The sequence below is a fragment of the Peromyscus maniculatus genome, chromosome 7 (genome assembly GCF_049852395.1).
Source record: "Peromyscus maniculatus bairdii isolate BWxNUB_F1_BW_parent chromosome 7, HU_Pman_BW_mat_3.1, whole genome shotgun sequence".
Lineage (NCBI taxonomy): Eukaryota > Metazoa > Chordata > Mammalia > Rodentia > Cricetidae > Peromyscus > Peromyscus maniculatus.
Window position 1 is genome coordinate 90,111,095 of NC_134858.1, and position 26,652 is coordinate 90,137,746.

The 26,652-nt window shown below is 38.7% G+C and overlaps 1 protein-coding gene across 3 annotated transcripts in view; it reads left to right on the plus strand.

Moving 5' to 3' along the window:
- The window catches only part of Plod2 (procollagen-lysine,2-oxoglutarate 5-dioxygenase 2), a 91,229-nt gene that overhangs the window by 14,181 nt on the left and 50,396 nt on the right, over positions 1-26,652 (plus strand). Inside the window, exon 1 of one of the 3 annotated variants that reach the window (XM_076576827.1) lies at positions 9,127-9,232. The exons of the other annotated variants lie outside the window; for them this stretch is intronic. Within the exon in view, the coding sequence (XP_076432942.1) occupies positions 9,142-9,232 (91 nt within the window). The 5' untranslated portion in view covers positions 9,127-9,141. Of the gene's footprint in view, positions 1-9,126; positions 9,233-26,652 lie in introns of those variants that run through there. 3 annotated transcript variants of the gene reach the window in all.

Consider the following 26,652-nt stretch of genomic DNA (forward strand, 5'->3'; position numbering starts at 1 on the left):
TCCAACATAGGAAAGCGGATGTAGAGGAGTCTTAGGAATAGTCTGGGTTTCCTCAGCTCTCCCTGCCACCCTGACCTCCTGCAGTGGCCTGGGCTGATACATGATCAGTTACTGGATATACAGAAAGCTTTTTTTACATTCTTTTTGGTTGAATCAGTGTTTTAATCTGAGCTAGACTTTTAATGGGTATGGGAGATAAACAGGACCTCCTGGTATTGGTTCTGATATATCTCCAGCCCAAGCCTCTGGAAGCCTTTTGACTGCCTGCTCCACTCACGGTGGGCAGGACATAGTGCCATAAATAAGAAAATGGGAGGAGGGCTGCCGCCGGTCAGCACTCCTTAAGGAAAATTCATTTTATAATTTCTGGTTTTATATTTTAAAATCTGTTTTATGTATCTCAAACAGAGGGGCTATAAGAACTCATTAAGTGCAGTGTCCTGGTTAGTTTTGTCAGCTTGACAGGCCTGGAAAGAGGAAACCTTAGTTGCAGGATTGCCTATATCAGATTGGCCTGGGGGCATTTTCTTTATTGCTAATTGATGTGGGTGGGGCCAGCCCTCAGCAGGTGGAACTGGGCTATAGGAGAAAGGGAGCTGTGCAAGCCAGAGGAAGCCAGCCTGTAGGCAGTGCTTCTCTTTGGTCTCTACTTCAGTTCTTACCTGCAGATTTTGCTCTGGCTTCCCTCAATGATGGACTAAAATAGAATCTTTCCTCCCCAAGTTGCCACTGGTCAGTGTATTATCACAGCAACAGAAAAGCAAACTAGAACAAGCTTATATGATTATTGGAAGGGCTAGAAGAGCAGGCTTTACATCGAGTCTCTAGCAGTTACTCCCAGCACATCAAAGGGTTCTGACCAAGTAGAAGCTGGTGCTGCGTCTGTTCCACTGGGACTTCAGGAGACTTCCCATCTGCGCTCTTCATAAATCTGGATTCTGCTGCCTTAAATATGACCGAGGCATTCGGAAGCATCCCCAGTAGCTCTGCACCGTGAGATTGGTGCTGACGTCTGGATTCTAGAATACAGAATTAACTTCTGCCTCTGCCTGTGTCTGGCTCTGTCTTTCTTGCTGACTTCCCCTGCCTCCCTCAGTGCCCACTGTGAGAAGCTGACCCTAGAATCCTGATGGGTGATCTTCCGTATATTTTTGGCTGTATTTGTTAACAAAGACGTGGCTGAAGGTGGGGGAAGGAAGCTGGTAGTGTCAGATCTGCCGCAGCGTAGCTGACAGGCTCTTGTTTTCTCAGAGTGCAAGGGTTTGGGTTTTGATATTTGAACTTTCTGTGGATTTTTTCAGTGATTACACTCTCTCGTAGCATGAAAAGTAATTCTGTGACTTTAGAATTGCATAGATGTCTATTTGACAATAGAGATCTAGATACAGGCAACAGAACACATCCACTGTGGAACTCTGCACGGAACTTCGACAATCCAATTTATTAAGTTTTTTTTTTTTTGTTTTTTCGAGACAGGGTTTTTCTTGTGTAGCTTTGCGCCTTTCCTGGAACTCACTTGGTAGCCTAGGCTGGCCTCGAACTCACAGAGATCCGCCTGCCTCTGCCTCCCAAGTGCTGGGATTGAAGGTGTGTGCCACCACCGCCCGGCCAATTTATTAAGTTTTGAGATGAACAATTCATGGAGAAAGTCATGGGAAAAATGAAAGAAAACTCTGAATTGGAAGTAAGTCATTGAGATTATGTATTCCCTCATTCCCCCTTCTTTAATGATCATGGATCATAATTTAGGACAGGGAGAGTGTAGCACAGCTTATCTCTAATTTTAGTTATACAATATTTTATTTTCAGCTGTTTATTTAAGTGTCTACTGTGTCCATTTTACAGAGTAGCTTTTGTTAGCTTTTAGTAAATACTTAGCAACTCCAGTTACTTTCCTGAGGAGAGACCAGGGCTTACTCAAGAACTTGAGAATAACAGAAAAATTCTGCCTCATTTAGGAAGGAGGGACTTGACTCAGCCTCCAAGTGCTCACGAAACTGAAAGTACTAAAGCGAACAGCCTTTTGAAATGCACTGCCTTGCTTAGCCAGCAAGAGCAGCGGCAGCAGCACACCGGAACTGCTTGGTGGTGTCTCACCGTTGCTAAGTAGCCCTAAGCAGCTCTCCCTGTCCCTGTCCTCGGCTTCTGATAACTATAATTCTGTCTCAAGGTCTAAGATATCGGTTTGCTTAGATCCCATGTATGAGTGCAATCGTGTTTTGTCTTTGTGTGCCAGCTCTTTTCAGTTAACTTAATGACCCCCATTTCATCAGTGTTGTTGCAAATGGTTAACTTTTTTTTTTCTTTAAATCTAAGACAGGGTTTCTCTGTGTAGCCCTGGCTGTCCTGGAACTCAATATGTAGTCCAGGCTGGCCTCCAACTCAGATACTCAGCTGCCTCTGCCTCCCAAATGCTGGGTTAAAATGTTTGCACCATCACTGCCTGCTCTTGAGCTCCTTTATGTTTGAGTCGTATTCCATTGCATGTATGTGTCATATTCTCTTTAACTACTCAAAATGAATTAAAGACTTAAATTTAAGGTTTATATTTCTTTAATCTGCTGCCATGGCAGTTGTAGCTTTGCGCGCGTGTGTGTGTGTGTGTGTGTGTGTGTGTGTGTGTGTGTGTGTGTGTGTGTGTAGGCATGTACCTATTTGTGTGTGTTTGAAAGGATACATTTAAAACCTGTTTGCTTTCTTTTTATTGACGACTTAATGTTTGTATTAACTGTGTGTACACCTGTATACCCTGGGGGTGGGGTGGGGATGTGCACATGAGTGCAGTGGCCAGCAGAGAAGAGAAGGGGTAGTGGGGTGCCCTGGGATGGAGTCTCAGTAGGAAGTGGCCAGTGTGGGTGCTAGGACCTCTGGAGGAGCGGACAGCACTGTGAAGCACTGAGTCATCTCGCTAGGGGGGAAGCTCCCCCTTTCCCCCAGCCAATGTAAAAATAAATCTTTAGTGAGTCTGGATTTGTTCTCATGACATGTGTCAATGAGTGCAGGTTTTTCGTCTGTAGCATCTTCTAAAATGGTCAAGTAAGAAATGACAGCGAAAACTTCAGTAAGAAATGTCAAAGCACCAGTAGAATCAGTGAAGACTGATTAATATAAATACTATGTCTTTACTTAAAATTGTGGTTTTTCTTGCAGTGAAATAAATTTCTGTAACTGAAAGTACAGTTAAGAGTAAATTAAATGTGTCTGTGATACCACTATCAAGTAGTAAGCAAAATATTGTGATATTTTTCCTGTTGTTATACCTTCATGTGTTTTCTTTACAATAAACAGTATATCCACATCGACAAGCATTTAAAGGCAATTTTGTAATTCTGCTTTACTTCAAAACATTGTTCTATAAGTATTTCTTACAGCATTTATTTCCTTTCAGGTTATGGTTTCATAGTAATATCTTGGTATTTGTGATGGGGTTGCTTCAGATTTCCTATGTTACTGCTCACTGTTGAACAAATGCATCATTTAGATGGTGTATTAATACAAATTATTTTGTAGTAATATTATTGAAAATACATTTTGGATTTTATTTTTAGTTACTTGGATGTTATTTGTAAAAGAAAAACGTGTCATGGAGCATGGACTTGATTTTTTCTTGTGTCATGTATCAAAGTGCATAGCAGAAAGCTGTGTGGATTATCACCTGCCCCTTACTTTTGTATTGAATCATGGCAGCTCTGCTGATACCACTACTGATTTATTTCTTGAATTTCCTTACTTTCTACTTACCAGAATAAGAGATTTTTTTCTTTCATTTTTTTTGCTATTTTTTTTTCTTGGAGATGTCATATCATTTTACTGGAATACACAATCTCGTTTAGTGGAGGAAGCACAGTAAATAATTGTATCAGTGAATGTAAATCCCAAGAAGAAAGTGTGTGTGTGTGTGTGTGTGTGTGTGTGTGTGTGTGTGTGTGTGATGCAGTGTAAGAATGATGGGGTTGGAAGCTATCATTTTAGGCTTTATTCCATATTTGTGTTCTAAAGAGGCCAGGGGGATGCATAGTTTCTGGGAGAGAAGGGTTGCAGCTGCAGAGCTTAAGTACCAACTTCCTGAGTCCAGGGTGTGTCTTCAGAATAGCTAGACTCGTGGGCTTGAGGTAGCTGGTGCCAAGAGTTCAGACCCGGGGATGGAGAGATGGGTGGCGGTTAAGAGCATTCCAGAGTCCTGAGTTCAATTCTCAACAACCACATGGTATGGTGGCTTACAGTCATCTATAATGGGATCTGATGCCCTCTTCTGGCATGTGGTGTATATGCAGATAGAGCACTGTATACATACAGTAAATAAATATGAAAACAAAGAGAAAAAGAAAAAGTTCAGGCCTACAGACAGGTAGAGAAGAAGCACAGTGGCAAAGAGTCTGACCTTTACTGAAAACAAGAGAAAAACTGCTGAACTTTTCCGAGGTGAAAGACAAGATTTGTGTGACTCGGCAATCTACCTCTTTTGATGACAGGAACAGATTGACGAAGTCTGGAGTGATTGCTGTGTGGTCCTTTAGAATATGGGTTTTCATGATCAAGAGGAGATGTTGGTGTCAGAACAGGAGACATGGCCAAGAGAGCCTGGACCACATTATGCTGATAGAATTTGTAGGCAGAGTGCATATAAACATGAGAGGGGAATACAGGATATAAGGCATCACTACAAGTTTACATGTAAATGACAGGTTAAATGTTTAAATTTGCTTCAATCCTCACAGAGTAAAAATGCATTATGCCTGCTCTAACTTATATACTGATGTGGAGGTAGACTAGCACTTTCTCAGAAGCGTTGGTATTGTTGCTTATTTTTGCTCTTCTGCAGGACCCGCCTTCCAGCTCCCAAATAAATCATACACGGAGGCTTATTCTTAATTATAAACCACTGGCCTTAGCTTGGCTTGTTTCTTGCCAGCTTTTCTTAACCTAAATTAGCCCGTCTACCTTTTGCCTCTGGGCTTTTACCTTTTTCTATATCTGTATACCTTTCTTTCTTACTCCGTGATAGCGTGGCTGGGTGACTGGCCCCTGATGTCCTCCTCCTTGTTCTCTTGCTTTTTCTTTTTTTCCTCCCTGACTTCTCCTCCAGTATATTCTCTCGGCCTGCCAGCCCCGCCTATCCTTTCTCCTGCCTTGCTGTTGGCTGTTCAGCTCTTTATTAGACCATCAGGTGTTTTAGACAGGCAAAGCAACTCAGCATCACAGAGTTAAATAAATGCAACATAAACAAAAGTAACACGCCTTAAAATAATATTCTACAACACATCGGTGACTGTTTTAGTAATCACTTATTAAAGCATATAGCCTTTTTATTTTTGTAGTGTTATCTGAGGGCTTAATTAAGTTTTGTGCTAGGGTTGAAAAACTGAGTGCTGAATCAGGGATTCTGCAGAGGGACTTGGAGTGTAAAACTCCAGGAAGATCTGGAACAGCTGCTGCTGGGCACTGACCCTGTGAGTTTGGGACGCAGCATTCTGCAGAACTTTAGTACTGAGAAATTATATTCCCTGGAAGCTCGTACAGTCACAGCAAGGGAAATGGAAACCAGCGTGGGAGGCTGGTTCCAGGGCTCTAAGATCACTGCTGAGGTTCCGCTGAGTCAGCTGAGGTCTGTTCTAATGTGATAAGCATATTTGATCTGATGCCCATTAGATTATCGAGCTCACTGGCTGACTGTGTGTGATAAGTGTATTTGATGTGATGCACCGTTGGCACGCCCGCTGGCGGACACTCCTCCCTCATACTCTGTTGCAGTACAGTAATTAGAAGCTTTATTTTGGATTCATCTTTTTATTTATTTCCTATCTATTACAAATTAAATTTGTTTAAAGGCAGGCATTGCTTTGCATGTTTCAGCTTGCTTAAGGGAGGCCCTGGGCATTTATGTCCCCTAAAAGTGCTTTCCTCTTACCCCACTGTCCGTTTAGTTCTTGGGGGTTGCTTTGCAGTCCCTGATGGTTTTTTCTACTAAACATGTAGCCCATGCAATTTTAGAAGGGTGTTTAGAGGTGATGTTGCTATGTGTTAGTCTTAACTTTCAGTAAGGGATGAAAGGGAGAAATAGCTGGAAAAGAGACTGAAAGGAAGAGAGAAGAAGAGAAAGAATAGCTCTGAGAGGCACCAGTGGAGGATGGATGAATGCAGCTGGACAGTGAACTTGGCACCAGCCAGCTTTGCTAATAGACAAGGGACTTTATTGCATTACATAATTTTCTACTTAGTGAAGAAGGGAAGACTGTTTTTCTTCATGCTCCTTCCCCTCATTGGCTGTGATAAAACACTCTGATAAGAGCAGTTTAGGGGAAAAAAGTTTTATCCAGTTACAGTTCCTTTGGTGAAGATATTAGCTTGAGGGCCCCGGTCACGTTGTGTTCACAGTCAGGAAGCAAAGCATGCTAAATGCTTGTCCTTGGCTCACTTCCTGCTTTTTGTATCATCCAGGAACCCAGGCCAGGGAATGGTGCTATGGGTGGGTCTTTCTACCTCAGTTAGCCTCTTCAGTCTCTGACATGATTCTGGATCTCATCAAGTTGACAGTTGATAGTGGCCATCGCTTTATTCCTAATGGTTCAGAAAGTATTTTTTTGTAGTGACAGAAATTAGTGGAATGAGTCAGTTCATGGTTAGAGAGATGGCTCAGCAGTTAGGTGTAGATGTAACCAACCGTCTTATTAAATAAGAAACACAGAAACAATGTAAAAGAGAAAGCCGAGAAGTCAGAGCTCAGAGCTAAAATCTCACCCTTCCTCCTGCTGTCCCAGCTTCGCGAAAAGAGAGCTACTTCCTGTCGGTTCGTTTTTTTATAGTATGTTGTTCTGCCTTCTCATTGGTTGTAAACCCAAACACATGACTGCCTTGTCACTGTCTGAATGTACAGCCCCCTAGGTCTTAAAGGCATATGTCTCCAATGCTGGCTGTATCCCTGAACACACAGAGATCTTATGGAATTAAAGGCGTGTGCCACCACCGCCACACTCTTGCTATGGCTCTAATAGCTCTGACCCTGAACACACAGATATCTATGGGATTAAAGGCGTGTGCCACCACCGCCACACTCTTGCTATGGCTCTAATAGCTCTGACCCCCAGACAACTTTATTTATTAACATACAATCAAAATAATAATTCAGTACAATTAGATTACCACCACAGTTAGGAGTATATACTGCTATTGCAGAGGTCTTGAGTTCAATTCCCATGTCGAACTATTCACATCTGCCTGTAACTTCACCTCTAGGGACAGTTGATGCCCGGGCTCTGGGCACCTGCACTCACATGCACCTACCCAACCCCAATTAAAAATAAAAACAAATCTTCAAAAGAATTTTTTAATGCTGTGCATTAAATAATGACAGTGGTAGTTCTGTTACAGTATGTTTAAAAGTACTTTCAAAGGTATAAAACATTTTCTTGATCATTTTTAATTTAAAATTCTAAGGGACTAGAGAAATAGATCCGCAGTTAGGAGAACAGAAATTATTCTTCCAGAGGACCACTGGTTTCATTTCCAGCACCCTCTCCCCCATGGTGGATCACAGCCATCTGTAACTTCCAGTTCCAGGGGATTAGACTTCTTCCTTGAGCACCAAACATGTGTTGTACTTACATGCATGCAGGCAAAACACATGCATTTAATGTAGAAAAAAATTAATTAAAATTTTTAAAAATAAAAATTTGTGGGCTGGGGAGATAGCCAAGCAGGTAAAGTCCTTGCTACTCAAGCAAGAAGACCTGAGTTCAAATCTCCAGCGTCCTCATAAAGTCAGATGCGTGGTTCATCTGTAACACTCACTCTGGCTAGCAGCGATAGGTAGATCCCATGGGCTTGCAGGCCACCGAGCCAGCCTCGCTGAAACAGCCAGCTCCACAAAAGACCCTGTCTCAAAAATGAGGAAGACAACAGAGGAAGAGACTCGAACTCTTGACTCTTGGCTTTCAGGTACACGGTCAGAATGCCAACACTTGTGCACATGTACATGCGCGTGCACAAACACACAAAATTGTTAAAAACTTTGCTACTACTTTCCTGACAGCAACATTTGATCGGTGGTAGAGCAAGGGAAGTTGTTGTCCGTCCTCCAACTCTCTAGGAACAGGAATGGCAAAGGAAGTCTGGCCCTGGAACATCATGTATTGCTGGTTAACGTTTAACACCATTTCCCTGCAAATAACATTTCTTCACCTGGTAAACTCCTTTTCTTCAGGTCTCTCTGTTAATATAAATCCCTTAGAATATTTCCTAACCTAGTTTAATCCATTTTTCTTTATTTAAATCTCTCATCTCACTATATTAAAAAATATCCTTTGCTCATTTATCACAGTTAGCATGAACCCTTTGTTTTCTGTAGGGAGTTACTTACTGTGGCTTGTTTTCACTCTACCTAACTTATATGGAATCAGGAACCACCTTTCAAAGTAAGTCTGTGGAGGACATTTATTTAAACTCAGAGTTTTTAAATTGTTAGTTCATGTTCTTCTAAATTTTAATAATTCTTGGCTTCCTGTTGTATCTTTCGATGAATTGGCACCTGTTTCAAAGTGGACAATGATAACTGTTGGAAAAAAAAAATGAAACAAGTAATGATAATTTGTAGGCCCTGAGGTAGAGTGGAGCCTTGGGTTAAGTCTGTGCTCCAGGAGCCAGACTTGCTCGACGTATGAGAGCTTCTTCCTCTTAAAACTCCCAAGAGACCTGCTACTCTGCTACTCCTTTGCTATGCATGAGTTTTTCCTCTGACCATAAAGGAAAAAGACAAGAAAAATAGCCTTGAGATTCTAAGTTACTAGTTCATCTAGGGTGTGTTCTAAGTTTAAAACATTCCTCAGGTGTTCATGAAGGTTTCAGAGTTACACCCCACAGGAAGATGAACCCACTGTAGAGTGGTATTTGGACAGAGTGTTCTTTTCTTCAGTTATTACTCAATTTCCTTTAGCAAGGGAATCTCTAGATAGCCTGTTGGTCTGTGTGTTTCTCCAGCAGAAGTTTGGAATTTTTCCCATACCTTTCTAATAGTTCTCAAAACATAGTTACCTTTCAGTAGATACCATGGACGCCTGAGATAGTTTTCACTGCTGCAGTCTGGAAGTCTCTTGGGTCAGGTTGGCTTTTCTTTCAATCATAATAATAGTAATAATAATAGCAATAATGATGATGGTGATGATGAAGCTCCCTATGTTTAAATTCCTTTTTGCAGACTCCATCAGAGGAGGTATATGCAGTCTGAGCAAGTTACAAGGTAAATCTCCAAAGACTGCATGTTGTTAATCAGTTTAATATGGGTGAAAACATGGAACACAAATAGTTTAGCAGAGTTAACTATATTACCTGGTCATACCTTAAAATCCAGCTATTATTTATATTACTTGTAATGTAAGACTGTTTACAGCATGAGAAAATGTGTTTTCCACAACTCAGTATAAAATACATTTTTAAAGTCAGACAGGGATAGGTAATGAAGAGGCATGCTGCATAGTTGGTGGCATCAGGTACCCTGACCCTTCAAATATTAAAAGGGGAATTAAGAAGTAAAAAGGCACAGGGCCAAGAATGTAGCTCAGTGGTAGAACACTTGCCTACCATATGCAAAGTCCTGAGTTCAATCCCCACCATCACAGAAACAAAAGCAAAACAAGAAAAAAGTGAGTGAAAAATAGTCTGGGGCTCTTCTCATATGGTAATGAGAAGTGATAGAGAGTTATATTTTTCATGTGCCTTTTCTAGTTATAGCACAATGCACAACAAGTTCTGTTAAATGGTGGGAATGTGTTGTAACAAGAAAATACAGAGTAATTTATGTAACTTTCTGTTCCTGTTTGAAGTCATATTGTATACCCATCGAAAGAGAAACACACACACACACACACACACACACACACACACACACACAGCTTAGTTTGATCTGGATTGTTTGTCCTCTTTAGCTCTAAATTAAATTATTGTGAGTTTCCTCTTTGAGAAATCTTGGAATTAAGAGCATTCAAAGCACACTGGGAGAGCTCACTGATTCTGTGCTAGCAAGAAGTGCTAAGGCTGCTTCTTGGCTGTAAAAGTCTGACATGGATGAGTCATAGCTTGAAGCTTTGCAGCATTGGGCAGGGTGACCCTGTACTGTAAGAGATGTTTGGAGAGCTTGCAATTCTGAGGATGCTTGATAGAAACTGGTCACATAGGATATTGGCTAAGCTCTCCAACAAGAGTGAGGGATGTCTTCATTTCCTGCTCCACAAGTGCCCTACATGAGTTGCTGACTGCTTGGATACTCTATCTGGCCAGTGCTCTGGGGCATCCTGCCTTAGATTGCATTTAAAGAGCAGTTTTACAGACATCTGCTTTAAATGTGTGTCATCTGTATGACTAATTAATGTCTTGCTGTGTTCTTTGGAGTGATCTTAGTATTTGAATAACTACATGGCCTGACATTTATTTCTAATGTATTGTAGCAAGAAATTAATTATGACTGCACAGAAAACAGGGAAAGAATGGAGGGAAGAGGGAAAGGAGGGCTAGGTAGACGATCGATTCTCTGTGACGGTCTTCAACAGTGGTTTTTTTGCTAATAGGATATTCTTTCCCAGTGAATTTCAATGTATGCATTCCAAACCTTGTAAAATTTTTCTTAGTAATGACTTAAAGTGGTAGGTTTACATAGGAATGTGCACCATTGGCTTGTTTAGTCTACAGACTAGTTTAAAATCTCTGCATACTGACTGCTCAAGTCTGGTAAAATTCGAACTAATGTGAAGTGTAGAGAAGCTTTTGGTATTGGGACAAGCTCAGTCACCACCATTTACACAGGGTAGGAACACATTTTGGTTTCTTGATAGTTTGTGTTCATGATTCTCCTGGCAACAAGTATCAGCACAAGAGAAGCTATTAGGTCAATGTTTCATTCCAGAGGGAGAATGTGACATTTACATTTTTTTAGGATCTGTATTGTCACTGTATATACTTTTAATTTAAATATTTTCTTGACATTTTACCCATGCAGTATACTTGTGTTCTGGTCAGGTCATCTTAAATAATTTGGAATTCCTCCTTCCCCCTCTTCCTCACAAACTGAATTTAATACATCAGTTAGCCTGTAGATGTAACCAATCGTATTATTAAAATAAGAAACACAGAGCCAAGGTAAAAGAGAAAAGCCGAGAGGTCAGAGCTCAGAGATAAAATCTTACCTCCTGCAGTGCTCCTAGCTTCCCCGAGAGAGGGAGGTACTTCCTGTGTCCCTGTTTAAATAATCTTTCTGTTCTGCCTTCTCATTGGTTGTAAACCCAACCACATGACTGCCTCATCACTGCCTGTAAGTACCGCCCTCCAGGTCTTAAAGGCGTATGTCTCCAATACTGGCTGTATCCCTGAACACACAGAAATCTACCTAGCTCTTCTAACCACCACGCTCTTACTATGGCTCTAATAGCTCTGACCCCAGGGCAACTTTATTTATTAACATAAAATTAAAATAACATTTCAGTACAAATAAAATATCACCACATTTCCCCTTTTCTATTTTAATAAAAAGAAAAAAGGCAAAAGGTTATAACTAACAAAGGAAAAACTATATACAAAAGTACAATAACTATATACAATATATACAAGTAACAAATACCTAAACGATGTCTAGTCCATTTGTATTTGACAAATCAGAGAAAATAATTCCCTTATCTATCCTATTTTAGTAAGTCCAAAATGTATCTAATTCACTTTCTATCCTAATTAATCTTCAACTATAACTAACTAATCTTCAACTCCCTCAGAGACCCAAGAAGGAAATAATATTAGCTAACAAAAATAAAAACAGGAAGTACACAAAAGCAACTTCCAAAAATTTTGTGAGTTGACAGAAACAGCCAGCTGCCTGGACAGTCACCTGAGGTTTCTCCACAGTGTTGGGGCATCATCTTCAGCCTATAGGCTTATGGTATCTGACAGACTCATTTGTGAAGTAGGTTGTACACAAGGTCAACAGTTCAACCTCACACTGGGTGAGAGCAGTCCATGTACCAGAAACACCTGAATTCCACTAGTGTCATGTCATGATTCAGGATTTTAAATTCTGGAAATTGTTGATGGTTTTTGAATTCAGCTGTCCATTCTTCTTGGCTGTGTATATATGGCTTCATCTAAGCATGCCCTTCTCCACATCCCTCTATTAAATGCCAGTCTACTATTGAGAGGCGTGAGCTTTCAGTTGCTGTTCCATTGCACAACAGAAGCCATCGGCCCACTGCCTGTTCAGCTGCCTTCTAAGAAAAGGGTACTGTACCTTTTCCAGATTGTGAAGGCGACTTCAGGGATGGTGCCATATTGTCCTGGCCTCAGAAGATGCCTTCTGATAAAGCCATAACCACACTTGTTTTGGCAGGAATTGGTAGTCCTTTGTTTCGTGTTCTGTCTGTCCATTTTTTCTGTTGATTTGAGGATACTTTGTTGTCCAGTGGCTAACTTTTGCCACAATGAAAATTAACTCCATATGCAGTTTCTTCAATGCCCATATTTTCTCTGAAGTAGATTGGTACTGCCAGGAGCCGACATGTCTCAAAAAAGAAAAATTTCTAAGTTATTAAAACATTTTAAATGCCATATTCGGTAGATTTCTGAAGGGTTTGAAGATGACCTGTCTAAAATATATCTGCTCAATTTTTAAAACATATCTAATATGACTACAATTTCTATTGTAATGTCTAATTACTAACTTTCATTTCTTTATATCCTAATAGTTGGTAATAATGTAAAGTATTTAAAACTAGTAATTGTCTTTTTCTTTTCTTTTCTTTCTTTCTTTTTTTTTTTTTTTTTAAAAAAAACAAGAACCTTAAATCTAATCTCCTTTGCTTAGCCTTTTTCCTAACCCTTGACAACTTGTAACCAACCCCCCTAAACAATGAAAATTATCCCAGACCCAAAACCCATTAAAAGAACCAAAAAACCACCTGCCCCACACCACTTCTTTGGCAATGTGGGTGTCATATTCTTAAAATTGCTTCCTGCTGGGTATGGGCGAAGTTATCTTTATCCTGAAAGAAAAATTTAGGTTAATTGTCAAATTCTAGGAAAGGTAACTATATCCTTCATTATTATCCAGTCTGTGTATAAAGCCAAAGTTCAGGGTTTATCTCAAGTCCTTATTCAAGTAGTCTTTGAGACTGGATCATCTCAGCTAGTCATCTCAAAATTGCTCTGAGCACCTTGTAGTTCAAAGCTGATCTGTAGATGATGTTTGTCAGTTCAGTGATATTATTATTGTCCACGTGGAATTGTTGTTGTTGTTGTTGTTGTTGTGGGGCCCCATCTTCTTTCCGGAGACTTCAGTTGATGTTAGGCCTGGCCGTGATTTCCTGCAGAAAACTGATAAGAGACTCGAACACAAAGACATATATATGCAGCTAATTGAAGCCTTTTTTCTAGAATTAGTTAGTACTCTATATGACCATTCATATCTTAACAAAGTTTAAAATGTATATATATATATCAATCTTGTAAATTTTGATATAAAATTTATATTTTAAGAAAAGTTTAAAGAATCAGAATAGAATCAAAGAGTTGAGATTAGTAATAGAATAGTCCCTTAATTAATTTGGCTTTTGTCCTGTCCCATAGCAGAAAATGGCTCTTTCTGGCATGATACAGGGAGTTTGCATTTTCCTTTTAACAACATGCTTGAGTTTAAAGAAGGAGAGTGTGGTGATATTTTATTTGTACTGAAATGTTATTTTAATTTTATGTTAATAAATAAAGTTGCCCTGGGGTCAGAGCTATTAGAGCCATAGTGAGAGCGTGGTGGTTAGAAGAGCTAGGTAGATTTCTGTGTGTTCAGGGATACAGCCAGTATTGGAGACATACGCCTTTAAGACCTGGAGGGCGGTACTTACAGGCAGTGATGAGGCAGTCATGTGGTTGGGTTTACAACCAATGAGAAGGCAGAACAGAAAGATTATTTAAACAGGGACACAGGAAGTACCTCCCTCTCTCGGGGAAGCTAGGAGCACTGCAGGAGGTAAGATTTTATCTCTGAGCTCTGACCTCTCGGCTTTTCTCTTTTACCTTGGCTCTGTGTTTCTTATTTTAATAATACGATTGGTTACATCTACATCTGGCGCCCAACGTGACAAGAATCCATTAAAAACTGCTTGGGGCTGGCTCCCTAGCCGGAGTAGCCGGCTCCCTAGCCCCAGCCCAGGTCTGCTTGGGCTCAGGCTGGACTGTGAGCTGCTTGCTTAAAGCCAGTGCTACAAACAGCTCAGGCCTGCCCTGCTAAACAGGGCCCCTGGCTGTAAAGCCAAGCCTTGACTCGGCTCAGAGGGAACAAGTGGCTGGCTTTAAGCTTTAGCCGGCTACCCCTTCGCTTTCACTTTCACTTTCACTTTCACTTTCACTTTCGCTTTCGCTTTCGCTTTTGCTTTCTCTCTTGCTTTCTCTCTGTCTCTCTGTTTCTCTCTCTCTCTCTCTCTCTCTCTCTCTCTCTCTCTCTCTCTCTCTCTGGATTTACACCTAGGACTCTAGGTGGCTGTTTTGAAATTCGCTCGGATTTCTACTGTTCTACGCAGATTTGGTAAGTCATAAAGGAAACTATTTAAAAGACAAATTTTTTCCACATTTAAAAAAATGGGTTTCCTGTGTACATTGGAAGAAAATTGGGTTTTGTTTGAAATTTTAGGCAGTCTGACAATGGAACAACTATATGAAAAGATTAGTATTATGGGAATTATGCAGTTAATCACCATGCTTATTCTCATTTTACTATTTAAAAAGATAGTCGATTTAAGTGCCAGGATAACAGCTTTAGAAAAACCTGTTAATTTTAACAGTGAAGTTGGTTCAAGTTTGGATCATAAGGTTACAGAAAGAAAGCCTGTTTTCACACAATCATCCTTAATTTATCCTGTAACCGTACAGCAGATGCCTGATCAAATGGCTACACAAAATATCTGGGCTCCAATTGAACTGATGGATTTTAAAAGGTTTAAGGAGGCAATAGTATCTTATGGCATGCATTCCCCATATGTAAAGCAAATGTTAAACTCTTGGTCAACATATAATAGGATTATACCACAGGACTGGCGGGACCTTGCACAAGCTGTTCTGGAACCCAGCCAGAGAATTCAATTTCTGACTTGGTTTAAGGAGGAAGCTAGAAACGTAGAAACACAATGGAGGGATAAAGGAATACAAGTTTGTCAGGATCAGCTTATTGGAGAAGGCCAATATGCTTCAATACAAACACAATGTTTATATGATGTTCAAACCGTAATTTTATGTCGAATGGCAGCCTTGAATGCATGGGACAGAGTTGATGAACCAGGAAAAAAACATGAGTCATTCACAAAGGTTATGCAAGGCCCTAAAGAATCTTTCACAGATTTTTTAGAAAGACTGGCTTCAGCAGTAAACAGAATGGTCTCAGGATCAGAAGCTAGTAAGGCAATAATTGAAGCTTTGGCATTTGAGAATGCGAATGCAGCATGCAAAAGAATAATCAGGCCGTTAAGGGCAAGATCTGCACCTTTGGAAGATTGGATTAGAGAAACAATTAATGTTGAGGTTGATGAGCATGATACGTGGGTAGGAGAAGTAATTTCAAAAGGTTTGAGGAGTGTTAGATGTTTTGGGTGTGGAAAGCAAGGACATTTTAAAAGGGACTGTAAACAGGTCAATCCTAGAAGCAATGTTTCTTCAAGGAACAATGGCAACAGAATGCCCCTTCCTTCTGGAGTATGCAGAAGGTGTGGTAAGGGAAAACACTGGACCAACGAATGTAGATCAACAAAGGACAGACAGGGTAATCCTTTGCCTCAGGTTTCGGGAAACTCCCGGAGGGGCCTCATGCAGGCCCCCATAGCAAAACCAGTTCAAACCTTTCCTGCAGCTGTAGAGGAAATCCCTGCTCTGAGCGATTAAATAAGCAAATGACTATTGGAATAAATCATGCTGGTCAGGATGATGAAAAAGAGAGAATAGAAAATTCAGGAGAAAACATAAAGAAAATTTTTTGGCAAACTTCTATTAATGAACAGAGACCAAAATTAACGATAAAAATAAATGGTGTTTTGTTGTCTGGTCTGGTAGACACAGGTGCGGACATTACCATAATTGCACCAGAATTTTGGCATCCAGCTTGGCCTCTTCAGGAGGTAAACGTTCAACTGTTAGGAATTGGGACATTATCTGGAGTGAAACAGAGTGCAAGATGGCTGGAATGTATAGGTCCAGAAGGACAGAGAGGAAAATTAAAACCATATGTCGCTAACATAGCTATGAACCTGTGGGGTCGAGACTTGTTGCAACAATGGAATACTCAGATTAAAATCCCTCCAATCTCAGAAACAAATCATAAACTAGCACATGTTTCTGAGAGAAATATTAGAAGGCATTATTTTGAGTGGTCACCAGCCATCCATATTATACAGGAACAGGGCACAACAACTGATAATCTTCCAAAAATACCAACAGCTCTACCTTTAAAATGGTTAACAGACAAGCCTGTATGGGTTCAGCAATGGCCTTTAACAACAGAGAAACTCCAGGCTTTAGAAGAGCTGGTAGAAGAACAGTTAAATGCTCAGCATATTGAACAGTCAACCAGCCCTTGGAATTCTCCTGTATTTGTTATTAAAAAGAAATCTGGTAAATGGAGAATGGTAACAGACCTTAGAGCAATTAACAAAGTAATTCAGCCGATGGGCTCTCTACAATCTGGAATTCCTTTGCCTACTCTGTTACCAAAAGGATGGCCTCTCATAGTTATTGATTTAAAAGACTGTTTCTTTTCAATACCCTTACAAGAAAAGGACAAAGAAAGATTTGCTTTCACAGTGCCTACTTATAATAATTCTCAACCGGTTAAAAGATTTCAATGGAGGGTCCTCCCACAGGGAATGTTAAATAGCCCAACTCTGTGCCAATATTTTGTACAACAGCCATTGGAAGTGATACGTAAAAAATTTCCTAAATCTCTAATTTATCATTATATGGATGATATTTTACTAGCTGACTCAAATGCAGATACTTTAGAAAGAATGTTTGAAGAAGTAAAGAAAATTTTGCCTTGCTGGGGATTACAAATTGCTCCTGAAAAGATACAAAGAGGAGATTCTATTAATTATTTAGGATATAAAATAGAGCTACAAAAAATTAGACCCCAAAAGGTGCAAATTCGGAGAGATAGACTACAGACTCTTAATGACTTTCAAAGATTATTTGGAGATATTTCTCATCTACGAACTATTGTTGGGGTAAAAAATGATGAACTGACTAATTTGTTCAAAACCTTAGAAGGTGACAAGGACTTAAATAGTCCAAGAGAATTATCACCTGAAGCTGAGAAAGAATTGGCCTTGGTAGAAAAGAAAGTACATGAAGGGCACGTGGATCGTATTGATCCAAAGCTGGATTGCATTTTGGTTATTTTACCCTCTAGGCATTCCCCTACTGGAATATTAATGCAGAGGGAAGATATTATATTGGAATGGATATTTTTACCAAATAAACCAAATAAAAAATTAAAAACTTATGGGGAAAAAATCTCTGACTTGATTTGGAAAGGAAAATTGAGACTTCGTCAATTAGCAGGAATAGACCCAGCAGAAATTGTCGTACCTTTAACTAAGGAGGACATTGAAAAATTATGGACAGAAAGTGAACCTTGGCAAAGAGCTTGCAGTAATTTTTTGGGAGAAATTAACAGCAAATATCCCAAAAGCAACAGAATTGATTTTATAAAGAGAGCTGATTGGATCTTGCCTCGAATTGTACGGCAAAAACCCATATCTGGAGTTCGTACATTTTATACAGATGCCAACAAACAAGGAAAGGCAGGTTACAAATCAGAAAATTTAAGTAAAGTGGTACAAAGTCCTTATAATTCAGTGCAAAAATCAGAATTGTATGCTATTCTGTTGGTATTAATGGATTTTTCAGAACCTCTCAACATAGTAACTGACTCTCAGTATGCTGAAAGAGTGGTATTACATATTGAGACTGCAGAATTTATCCCTGATGCTTCAGAATTAACTTCACTATTTATTCAATTACAAGATACAATCAGGAAAAGGAGTCATCCTTTATATATAACTCACATCCGATCTCATACTGGTTTGCCAGGCCCTCTAGCACAAGGCAATGATGAGATTGATAAATTATTGATAGGAAATGTGCTGGAGGCCTCAGAATTTCATAAAAAACATCATGTCAATAGTAAAGGTTTAAAAAAGGATTTTCCCATAACCTGGCAACAAGCCAAAGAAATAGTAAAGAAATGTCCTACTTGTTCCTTCTATAATCAAACACCATTACCAGCAGGATGTAACCCAAAGGGTACTCAGAGGAATGAAATCTGGCAGATGGACGTGTTTCACTTTGCAGAATTTGGAAAACTGAAATATGTACACCACACTATCGATACTTATTCAGGATTTCAATGGGCAACTGCTTTGAGTTCTGAAAAAGCTGATTCTGTAATCACTCATTTGCTAGAAGTTATGGCCATTATGGGTATACCTGCACAAATCAAAACTGACAATGCTCCATCATATGTCTCTGTTAAAATGAAACAGTTTTTTGCTTATTACAATATAAAGCATATTACAGGTATACCACATAATCCTACAGGTCAAGCAGTTATAGAAAGGTCAAACAGAACTCTAAAGGATATGCTAAATAAACAGAAAGGAGTAACAAAAACCCCCAGAAATAGACTGCATAATGCTCTATTAACTTTGAATTTTCTGAATGCCAATGAGAAAGGAACAACAGCTGCAGAGAGACATTGGGTAATAGAAAAAACTACAGAATTAAATCAGCCTATATACTTTAAGGATGTGCTGACCTCAGAATGGAAGCCAGGGTATGTATTACGTTGGGGACGAGGTTTTGCTTTTGTTTCTATAGGAGAAGATAAGCTGTGGGTACCATCAAAATTGATAAAGGTTCGATTTGAACAAGAGAAACCTCTTAATTAGAGGAGGTGATAGTTCATCAACCAGCATGAACATCCAATTTAAACTAACTTGTACCTGTAACACATGTCTTTTCATTTAATCAGATAATAACTTGCCAAAAAGGAACATCCCCAAAATTAGTCTTGGGGGAAGGTTTTTGTTTTTGTCTTTTAGGAGAATGAAGGTTAAGGAATCTGAAGGACACAAGACAAATGAGACAACTGAAGAAAAGGGACAAATCATATATCCCAGGAAACAGAGTATATTGGAGTATATGGCATATGGGTATATATTATCTAAAAAATTTTATGTCTTCTTAAATGTTTGTTTCTGCTTTTCTCTAAAGATTTAACACTATTGGTTTTCTAATAGTCCCAGTTCAATTAAAATTTAAAGCTGACTTTGGAGTTGGAGAATGGCTCTCTCCTTCTTTAAACTCAAGCATGTTGTTAAAATGAAAATACAAACTCCCTGTATCATGACAGAATAAAAGAGCCATTTTCTGCTATGGGACAGGACAAAAGCCAAATTAATTAAGGGACTATTCTATTACTAATCTCAACTCTTTGATTCTATTCTGATTCTTTAAACTTTTCTTAAAGTATAAATTTTATATCAAAATTTACAAGATTAATATATATATACATTTTAAACTTTGTTAAGATATGAATGGTCATATAGAGTACTAACTAATTCTAGAAAAAAGGCTTCAGTTAGCTGCATATATATGTCTTTGTGTTCGAGTCTCTTATCAGTTTTCTGCAGGAAATCACGGCCAGGCCTAACATCAACTGAAGTCTCCGGAAAGAAGATGGGGCCCCACAACAACAACAACAACAACAACAATTCCACGTGGACAATAATAATATCACTAAGCTGACAAACATCATCTACAGATCAGCTTTGAACTACAAGGTGCTCAGAACAATTTTGAGATGACTAGCTGAGATGATCCAGTCTCAAAGACTACTTGAATAAGGACTTGAGATAAACCCTGAACTTTGGCTTTATACACAGACTGGATAATAATGAAGGATATAGTTACCTTTCCTAGAATTTGACAATTAACCTAAATTTTTCTTTCAGGATAAAGATAACTTCACCCATACCCAGCAGGAAGCAATTTTAAGAATATGACACCCACATTGCCAAAGAAGTGGTGTGGGGCAGGTGGTTTTTTGGTTCTTTTAATGGGTTTTGGGTCTGGGATAATTTTCAATTGTTTAGGGGGGTTGGTTACAAGTTGTTGTCAAGGGTTAGGAAAAAGGCTAAGCAAAGGAGATTAGATTTAAGGTTCTTGTTTAAAAAAAAAAAAAAAAAAAAGAAAGAAAGAAAAGAAAAGACAATTACTAGTTTTAAATACTTTACATTATTACCAACTATTAGGATATAAAGAAATGAAAGTTAGTAGTTAGACATTACAATAGAAATTGTAGTCATATTAGATATGTTTTAAAAATTGAGCAGATATATTTTAGACAGGTCATCTTCAAACCCTTCAGAGATCTAACGAATATGGCATTTAAAATGTTTTAATAACTTAGAAATTTTTCTTTTTTGAGACATGTCGGCTCCTGGCAGTACCAATCTACTTCAGAGAAAATATGGGCATTGAAGAAACTGCATATGGAGTTAATTTTCATTGTGGCAAAAGTTAGCCACTGGACAACAAAGTATCCTCAAATCAACAGGACAAAATGGACAGACAGAACACGAAACAAAGGACTACCGATTCCTGCCAAAACAAGTATGGTTATGGCTTTATCAGAAGGCATCTTCTGAGGCCAGGACAATATGGCACCATCCCTGAAGTGGCCTTCACAATCTGGAAAAGGTACAGTACCCTTTTCTTTGAAGGCAGCTGAACAGGCAGTGGGCCGATGGCTTCTGTTGTGGAATGGAACAGCAACTGAAAGCTCACGCCTCTCAATAGTAGACTGGCATTTAATAGAGGGATGTGGAGAAGGGCATGCTTAGATGAAGCCATATATACACAGCCAAGAAGAATGGACAGCTGAATTCAAAAACCATCAACAATTTCCAGAATTTAAAATCCTGAATCATGACATGACACTAGTGGAATTCAGGTGTTTCTGGTACATGGACTGCTCTCACCCAGTGTGAGGTTGAACTGTTGACCTTGTGTACAACCTACTTCACAAATGAGTCTGTCAGATACACTAAGCCTATAGGCTGAAGATGATGCCCCAACACTGTGGAGAAACCTCAGGTGACTGTCCAGGCAGCTGGCTGTTTCTGTCAACTCACAAAATTTTTGGAAGTTGCTTTTGTGCACTTCCTGTTTTTATTTTTGTTAGCTAATATTATTTCCTTCTTGGGTCTCTGAGGGAGTTGAAGATTAGTTAGTTATAGTTGAAGATTAATTAGGATAGAAAGTGAATTAGATACATTTTGGACTTACTAAAATAGGATAGATAAGGGAATTATTTTCTCTGATTTGTCAAATACAAATGGACTAGACATCGTTTAGGTATTTGTTACTTGTATATATTGTATATAGTTATTGTACTTTTGTATATAGTTTTTCTTTTGTTAGTTATAACCTTTTGCCTTTTTTCTTTTTATTAAAATAGAAAAGGGGAAATGTGGTGATATTTTATTTGTACTGAAATGTTATTTTAATTTTATGTTAATAAATAAAGTTGCCCTGGGGTCAGAGCTATTAGAGCCATAGTGAGAGCGTGGTGGTTAGAAGAGCTAGGTAGATTTCTGTGTGTTCAGGGATACAGCCAGTATTGGAGACATACGCCTTTAAGACCTGGAGGGCGGTACTTACAGGCAGTGATGAGGCAGTCATGTGGTTGGGTTTACAACCAATGAGAAGGCAGAACAGAAAGATTATTTAAACAGGGACACAGGAAGTACCTCCCTCTCTCGGGGAAGCTAGGAGCACTGCAGGAGGTAAGATTTTATCTCTGAGCTCTGACCTCTCGGCTTTTCTCTTTTACCTTGGCTCTGTGTTTCTTATTTTAATAATACGATTGGTTACATCTACAGGAGAGAGCCATTCTCCAACTCCAAAGTCAGCTTTAAATTTTAATTGAACTGGGACTATTAGAAAACCAATAGTGTTAAATCTTTAGAGAAAAGCAGAAACAAACATTTAAGAAGACATAAATTTTTTTTTTTTTTTTTTTTTAGATTATATATACCCATACGCCATTTCACTTTGTTTCCTGGGATAGATGATTTGTCCCTTTTCTTCAGTTGTCTCATTTGTCTTGTGTTCTTCAGATTCCTTAACCATCATTCTCCTAAAAGACAAAAACAAAAACCTTCCCCCAAGACTAATTTTGGGGATGTTCCTTTTTGGCAAGTTATTATCTGATTAAATGAAAAGACATGTGTTACAGGTACAAGTTAGTTTAAATTGGATGTTCATGCTGATTGATGAACTATCACCTCCTCTAATTAAGAGGTTTTTCTTGTTCAAATCGAACCTTTATCAATTTTGATGGTATCCACAGCTTATCTGCTCCTGTAGAAACAAAAGCAAAACCTCGTCCCCAACGTAATACATACCCTGGTTTCCATTCTGAGGTCAGCACATCCTTAAAGTATATAGGCTGATTTAATTCTGTAGTTTTTTCTATTACCCAATGTCTCTCTGCAGCTGTTGTTCCTTTCTCATTGGCATTCAGAAAATTCAAAGTTAATAGAGCATTATGCAGTCTATTTCTGGGGGTTTTTGTTACTCCTTTCTGTTTATTTAGCATATCCTTTAGAGTTCTGTTTGACCTTTCTATAACTGCTTGACCTGTAGGATTATGTGGTATACCTGTAATATGCTTTATATTGTAATAAGCAAAAAACTGTTTCATTTTAACAGAGACATATGATGGAGCATTGTCAGTTTTAATTTGTGCAGGTATACCCATGATGGCCATAACTTCTAGCAAATGAGTGATTACAGAATCAGCTTTTTCAGAACTCAGAGCAGTTGCCCATTGAAATCCTGAATAAGTATCGATAGTGTGGTGTACATATTTCAGTTTTCCAAATTCTGCAAAGTGAAACACATCCATCTGCCAGATTTCATTTCTCTGAGTACCCTTTGGGTTACATCCTGCTGGTAATGGCGTTTGATTATAGAAGGAACAAGTAGGACATTTCTTTACTATTTCTTTGGCTTGTTGCCAGGTTATGGAAAAATCCTTTTTTAAACCTTTACTATTGACATGATGTTTTTTATGAAATTCTGAGGCCTCCAGCACATTTCCTATCAATAATTTATCAATCTCATCATTGCCTTGTGCTAGAGGGCCTGGCAGACCAGTATGAGATCGGATGTGAGTTATATATAAAGGATGATTCCTTTTCCTGATTGTATCTTGTAATTGAATAAATAGTGAAGTTAATTCTGAAGCATCAGGGATAAATTCTGCAGTCTCAATATGTAACACCACTCTTTCAGCATACTGAGAGTCAGTTACTATGTTGAGAGGTTCTGAAAAATCCATTAATACCAACAGAATAGCATACAATTCTGATTTTTGCACTGAATTATAAGGACTTTGTACCACTTTACTTAAATTTTCTGATTTGTAACCTGCCTTTCCTTGTTTGTTGGCATCTGTATAAAATGTACGAACTCCAGATATGGGTTTTTGCCGTACAATTCGAGGCAAGATCCAATCAGCTCTCTTTATAAAATCAATTCTGTTGCTTTTGGGATATTTGCTGTTAATTTCTCCCAAAAAATTACTGCAAGCTCTTTGCCAAGGTTCACTTTCTGTCCATAATTTTTCAATGTCCTCCTTAGTTAAAGGTACGACAATTTCTGCTGGGTCTATTCCTGCTAATTGACGAAGTCTCAATTTTCCTTTCCAAATCAAGTCAGAGATTTTTTCCCCATAAGTTTTTAATTTTTTATTTGGTTTATTTGGTAAAAATATCCATTCCAATATAATATCTTCCCTTTGCATTAATATTCCAGTAGGAGAATGCCTAGAAGGTAAAATAACCAAAATGCAATCCAGCTTTGGATCAATACGATCCACGTGCCCTTCATGTACTTTCTTTTCTACCAAGGCCAATTCTTTCTCAGCTTCAGGTGATAATTCTCTTGGACTATTTAAGTCCTTGTCACCTTCTAAGGTTTTGAACAAATTAGTCAGTTCATCATTTTTTACCCCAACAATAGTTCGTAGATGAGAAATATCTCCAAATAATCTTTGAAAGTCATTAAGAGTCTGTAGTCTATCTCTCCGAATTTGCACCTTTTGGGGTCTAATTTTTTGTAGCTCTATTTTATATCCTAAATAATTAATAGAATCTCCTCTTTGTATTTTTTCAGGAGCAATTTGTAATCCCCAGCAAGGCAAAATTTTCTTTACTTCTTCAAACATTCTTTCTAAAGTATCTGCATTTGAGTCAGCTAGTAAAATATCATCCATATAATGATAAATTAGAGATTTAGGAAATTTTTTACGTATCACTTCCAATGGCTGTTGTACAAAATATTGACACAGAGTTGGGCTATTTAACATTCCCTGTGGGAGGACCCTCCATTGAAATCTTTTAACCGGTTGAGAATTATTATAAGTAGGCACTGTGAAAGCAAATCTTTCTTTGTCTTTTTTTTGTAAGGGTATTGAAAAGAAACAGTCTTTTAAATCAATAACTATGAGAGGCCATCCTTTTGGTAACAGAGTAGGCAAAGGAATTCCAGATTGTAGAGAGCCCATCGGCTGAATTACTTTGTTAATTGCTCTAAGGTCTGTTACCATTCTCCATTTACCAGATTTCTTTTTAATAACAAATACAGGAGAATTCCAAGGGCTGGTTGACTGTTCAATATGCTGAGCATTTAACTGTTCTTCTACCAGCTCTTCTAAAGCCTGGAGTTTCTCTGTTGTTAAAGGCCATTGCTGAACCCATACAGGCTTGTCTGTTAACCATTTTAAAGGTAGAGCTGTTGGTATTTTTGGAAGATTATCAGTTGTTGTGCCCTGTTCTTGTATAATATGGATGGCTGGTGACCACTCAAAATAATGCCTTCTAATATTTCTCTCAGAAACATGTGCTAGTTTATGATTTGTTTCTGAGATTGGAGGGATTTTAATCTGAGTATTCCATTGTTGCAACAAGTCTCGACCCCACAGGTTCATAGCTATGTTAGCGACATATGGTTTTAATTTTCCTCTCTGTCCTTCTGGACCTATACATTCCAGCCATCTTGCACTCTGTTTCACTCCAGATAATGTCCCAATTCCTAACAGTTGAACGTTTACCTCTTGAAGAGGCCAAGCTGGATGCCAAAATTCTGGTGCAATTATGGTAATGTCCGCACCTGTGTCTACCAGACCAGACAACAAAACACCATTTATTTTTATCGTTAATTTTGGTCTCTGTTCATTAATAGAAGTTTGCCAAAAAATTTTCTTTATGTTTTCTCCTGAATTTTCTATTCTCTCTCTTTCATCATCCTGACCAGCATGATTTATTCCAATAGTCATTTGGTTATTTAATCGCTCAGAGCAGGGATTTCCTCTACAGCTGCAGGAAAGGTTTGAACTGGTTTTGCTATGGGGGCCTGCATGAGGCCCCTCCGGGAGTTTCCCGAAAACTGAGGCAAAGGATTACCCTGTCTGTCCTTTGTTGATCTACATTCGTTGGTCCAGTGTTTTCCCTTACCACACCTTCTGCATACTCCAGAAGGAAGGGGCATTCTGTTGCCATTGTTCCTTGAAGAAACATTGCTTCTAGGAATGACCTGTTTACAGTCCCTTTTAAAATGTCCTTGCTTTCCACACCCAAAACATCTAACACTCCTCAAACCTTTTGAAATTACTTCTCCTACCCACGTATCATGCTCATCAACCTCAACATTAATTGTTTCTCTAATCCAATCTTCCAAAGGTGCAGATCTTGCCCTTAACAGCCTGATTATTCTTTTGCATGCTGCATTCGCATTCTCAAATGCCAAAGCTTCAATTATTGCCTTACTAGCTTCTGATCCTGAGACCATTCTGTTTACTGCTGAAGCCAGTCTTTCTAAAAAATCTGTGAAAGATTCTTTTGGGCCTTGCATAACCTTTGTGAATGACTCAGGTTTTTTTCCTGGTTCATCAACTCTGTCCCATGCATTCAAGGCTGCCATTCGACATAAAATTACGGTTTGAACATCATATAAACATTGTGTTTGTATTGAAGCATATTGGCCTTCTCCAATAAGCTGATCCTGACAAACTTGTATTCCTTTATCCCTCCATTGTGTTTCTACGTTTCTAGCTTCGTCCTTAAACCACGTTAGAAATTGAATTCTCTGGCTGGGTTCCAGAACAGCTTGTGCAAGGTCCCGCCAGTCCTGTGGTATAATCCTATTATATGTTGACCAAGAGTTTAACATTTGCTTTACATATGGGGAATGCATGCCATAAGATACTATTGCCTCCTTAAACCTTTTAAAATCCATCAGTTCAATTGGAGCCCAGATATTTTGTGTAGCCATTTGATCAGGCATCTGCTGTACGGTTACAGGATAAATTAAGGATGACTGTGTGAAAACAGGCTTTCTTTCTGTAACCTTATGATCCAAACTTGAACCAACTTCACTGTTAAAATTAACAGGTTTTTCTAAAGCTGTTATCCTGGCACTTAAATCGACTATCTTTTTAAATAGTAAAATGAGAATAAGCATGGTGATAAACTGCATAATTCCCATAATACTAATCTTTTCATATAGTTGTTCCATTGTCAG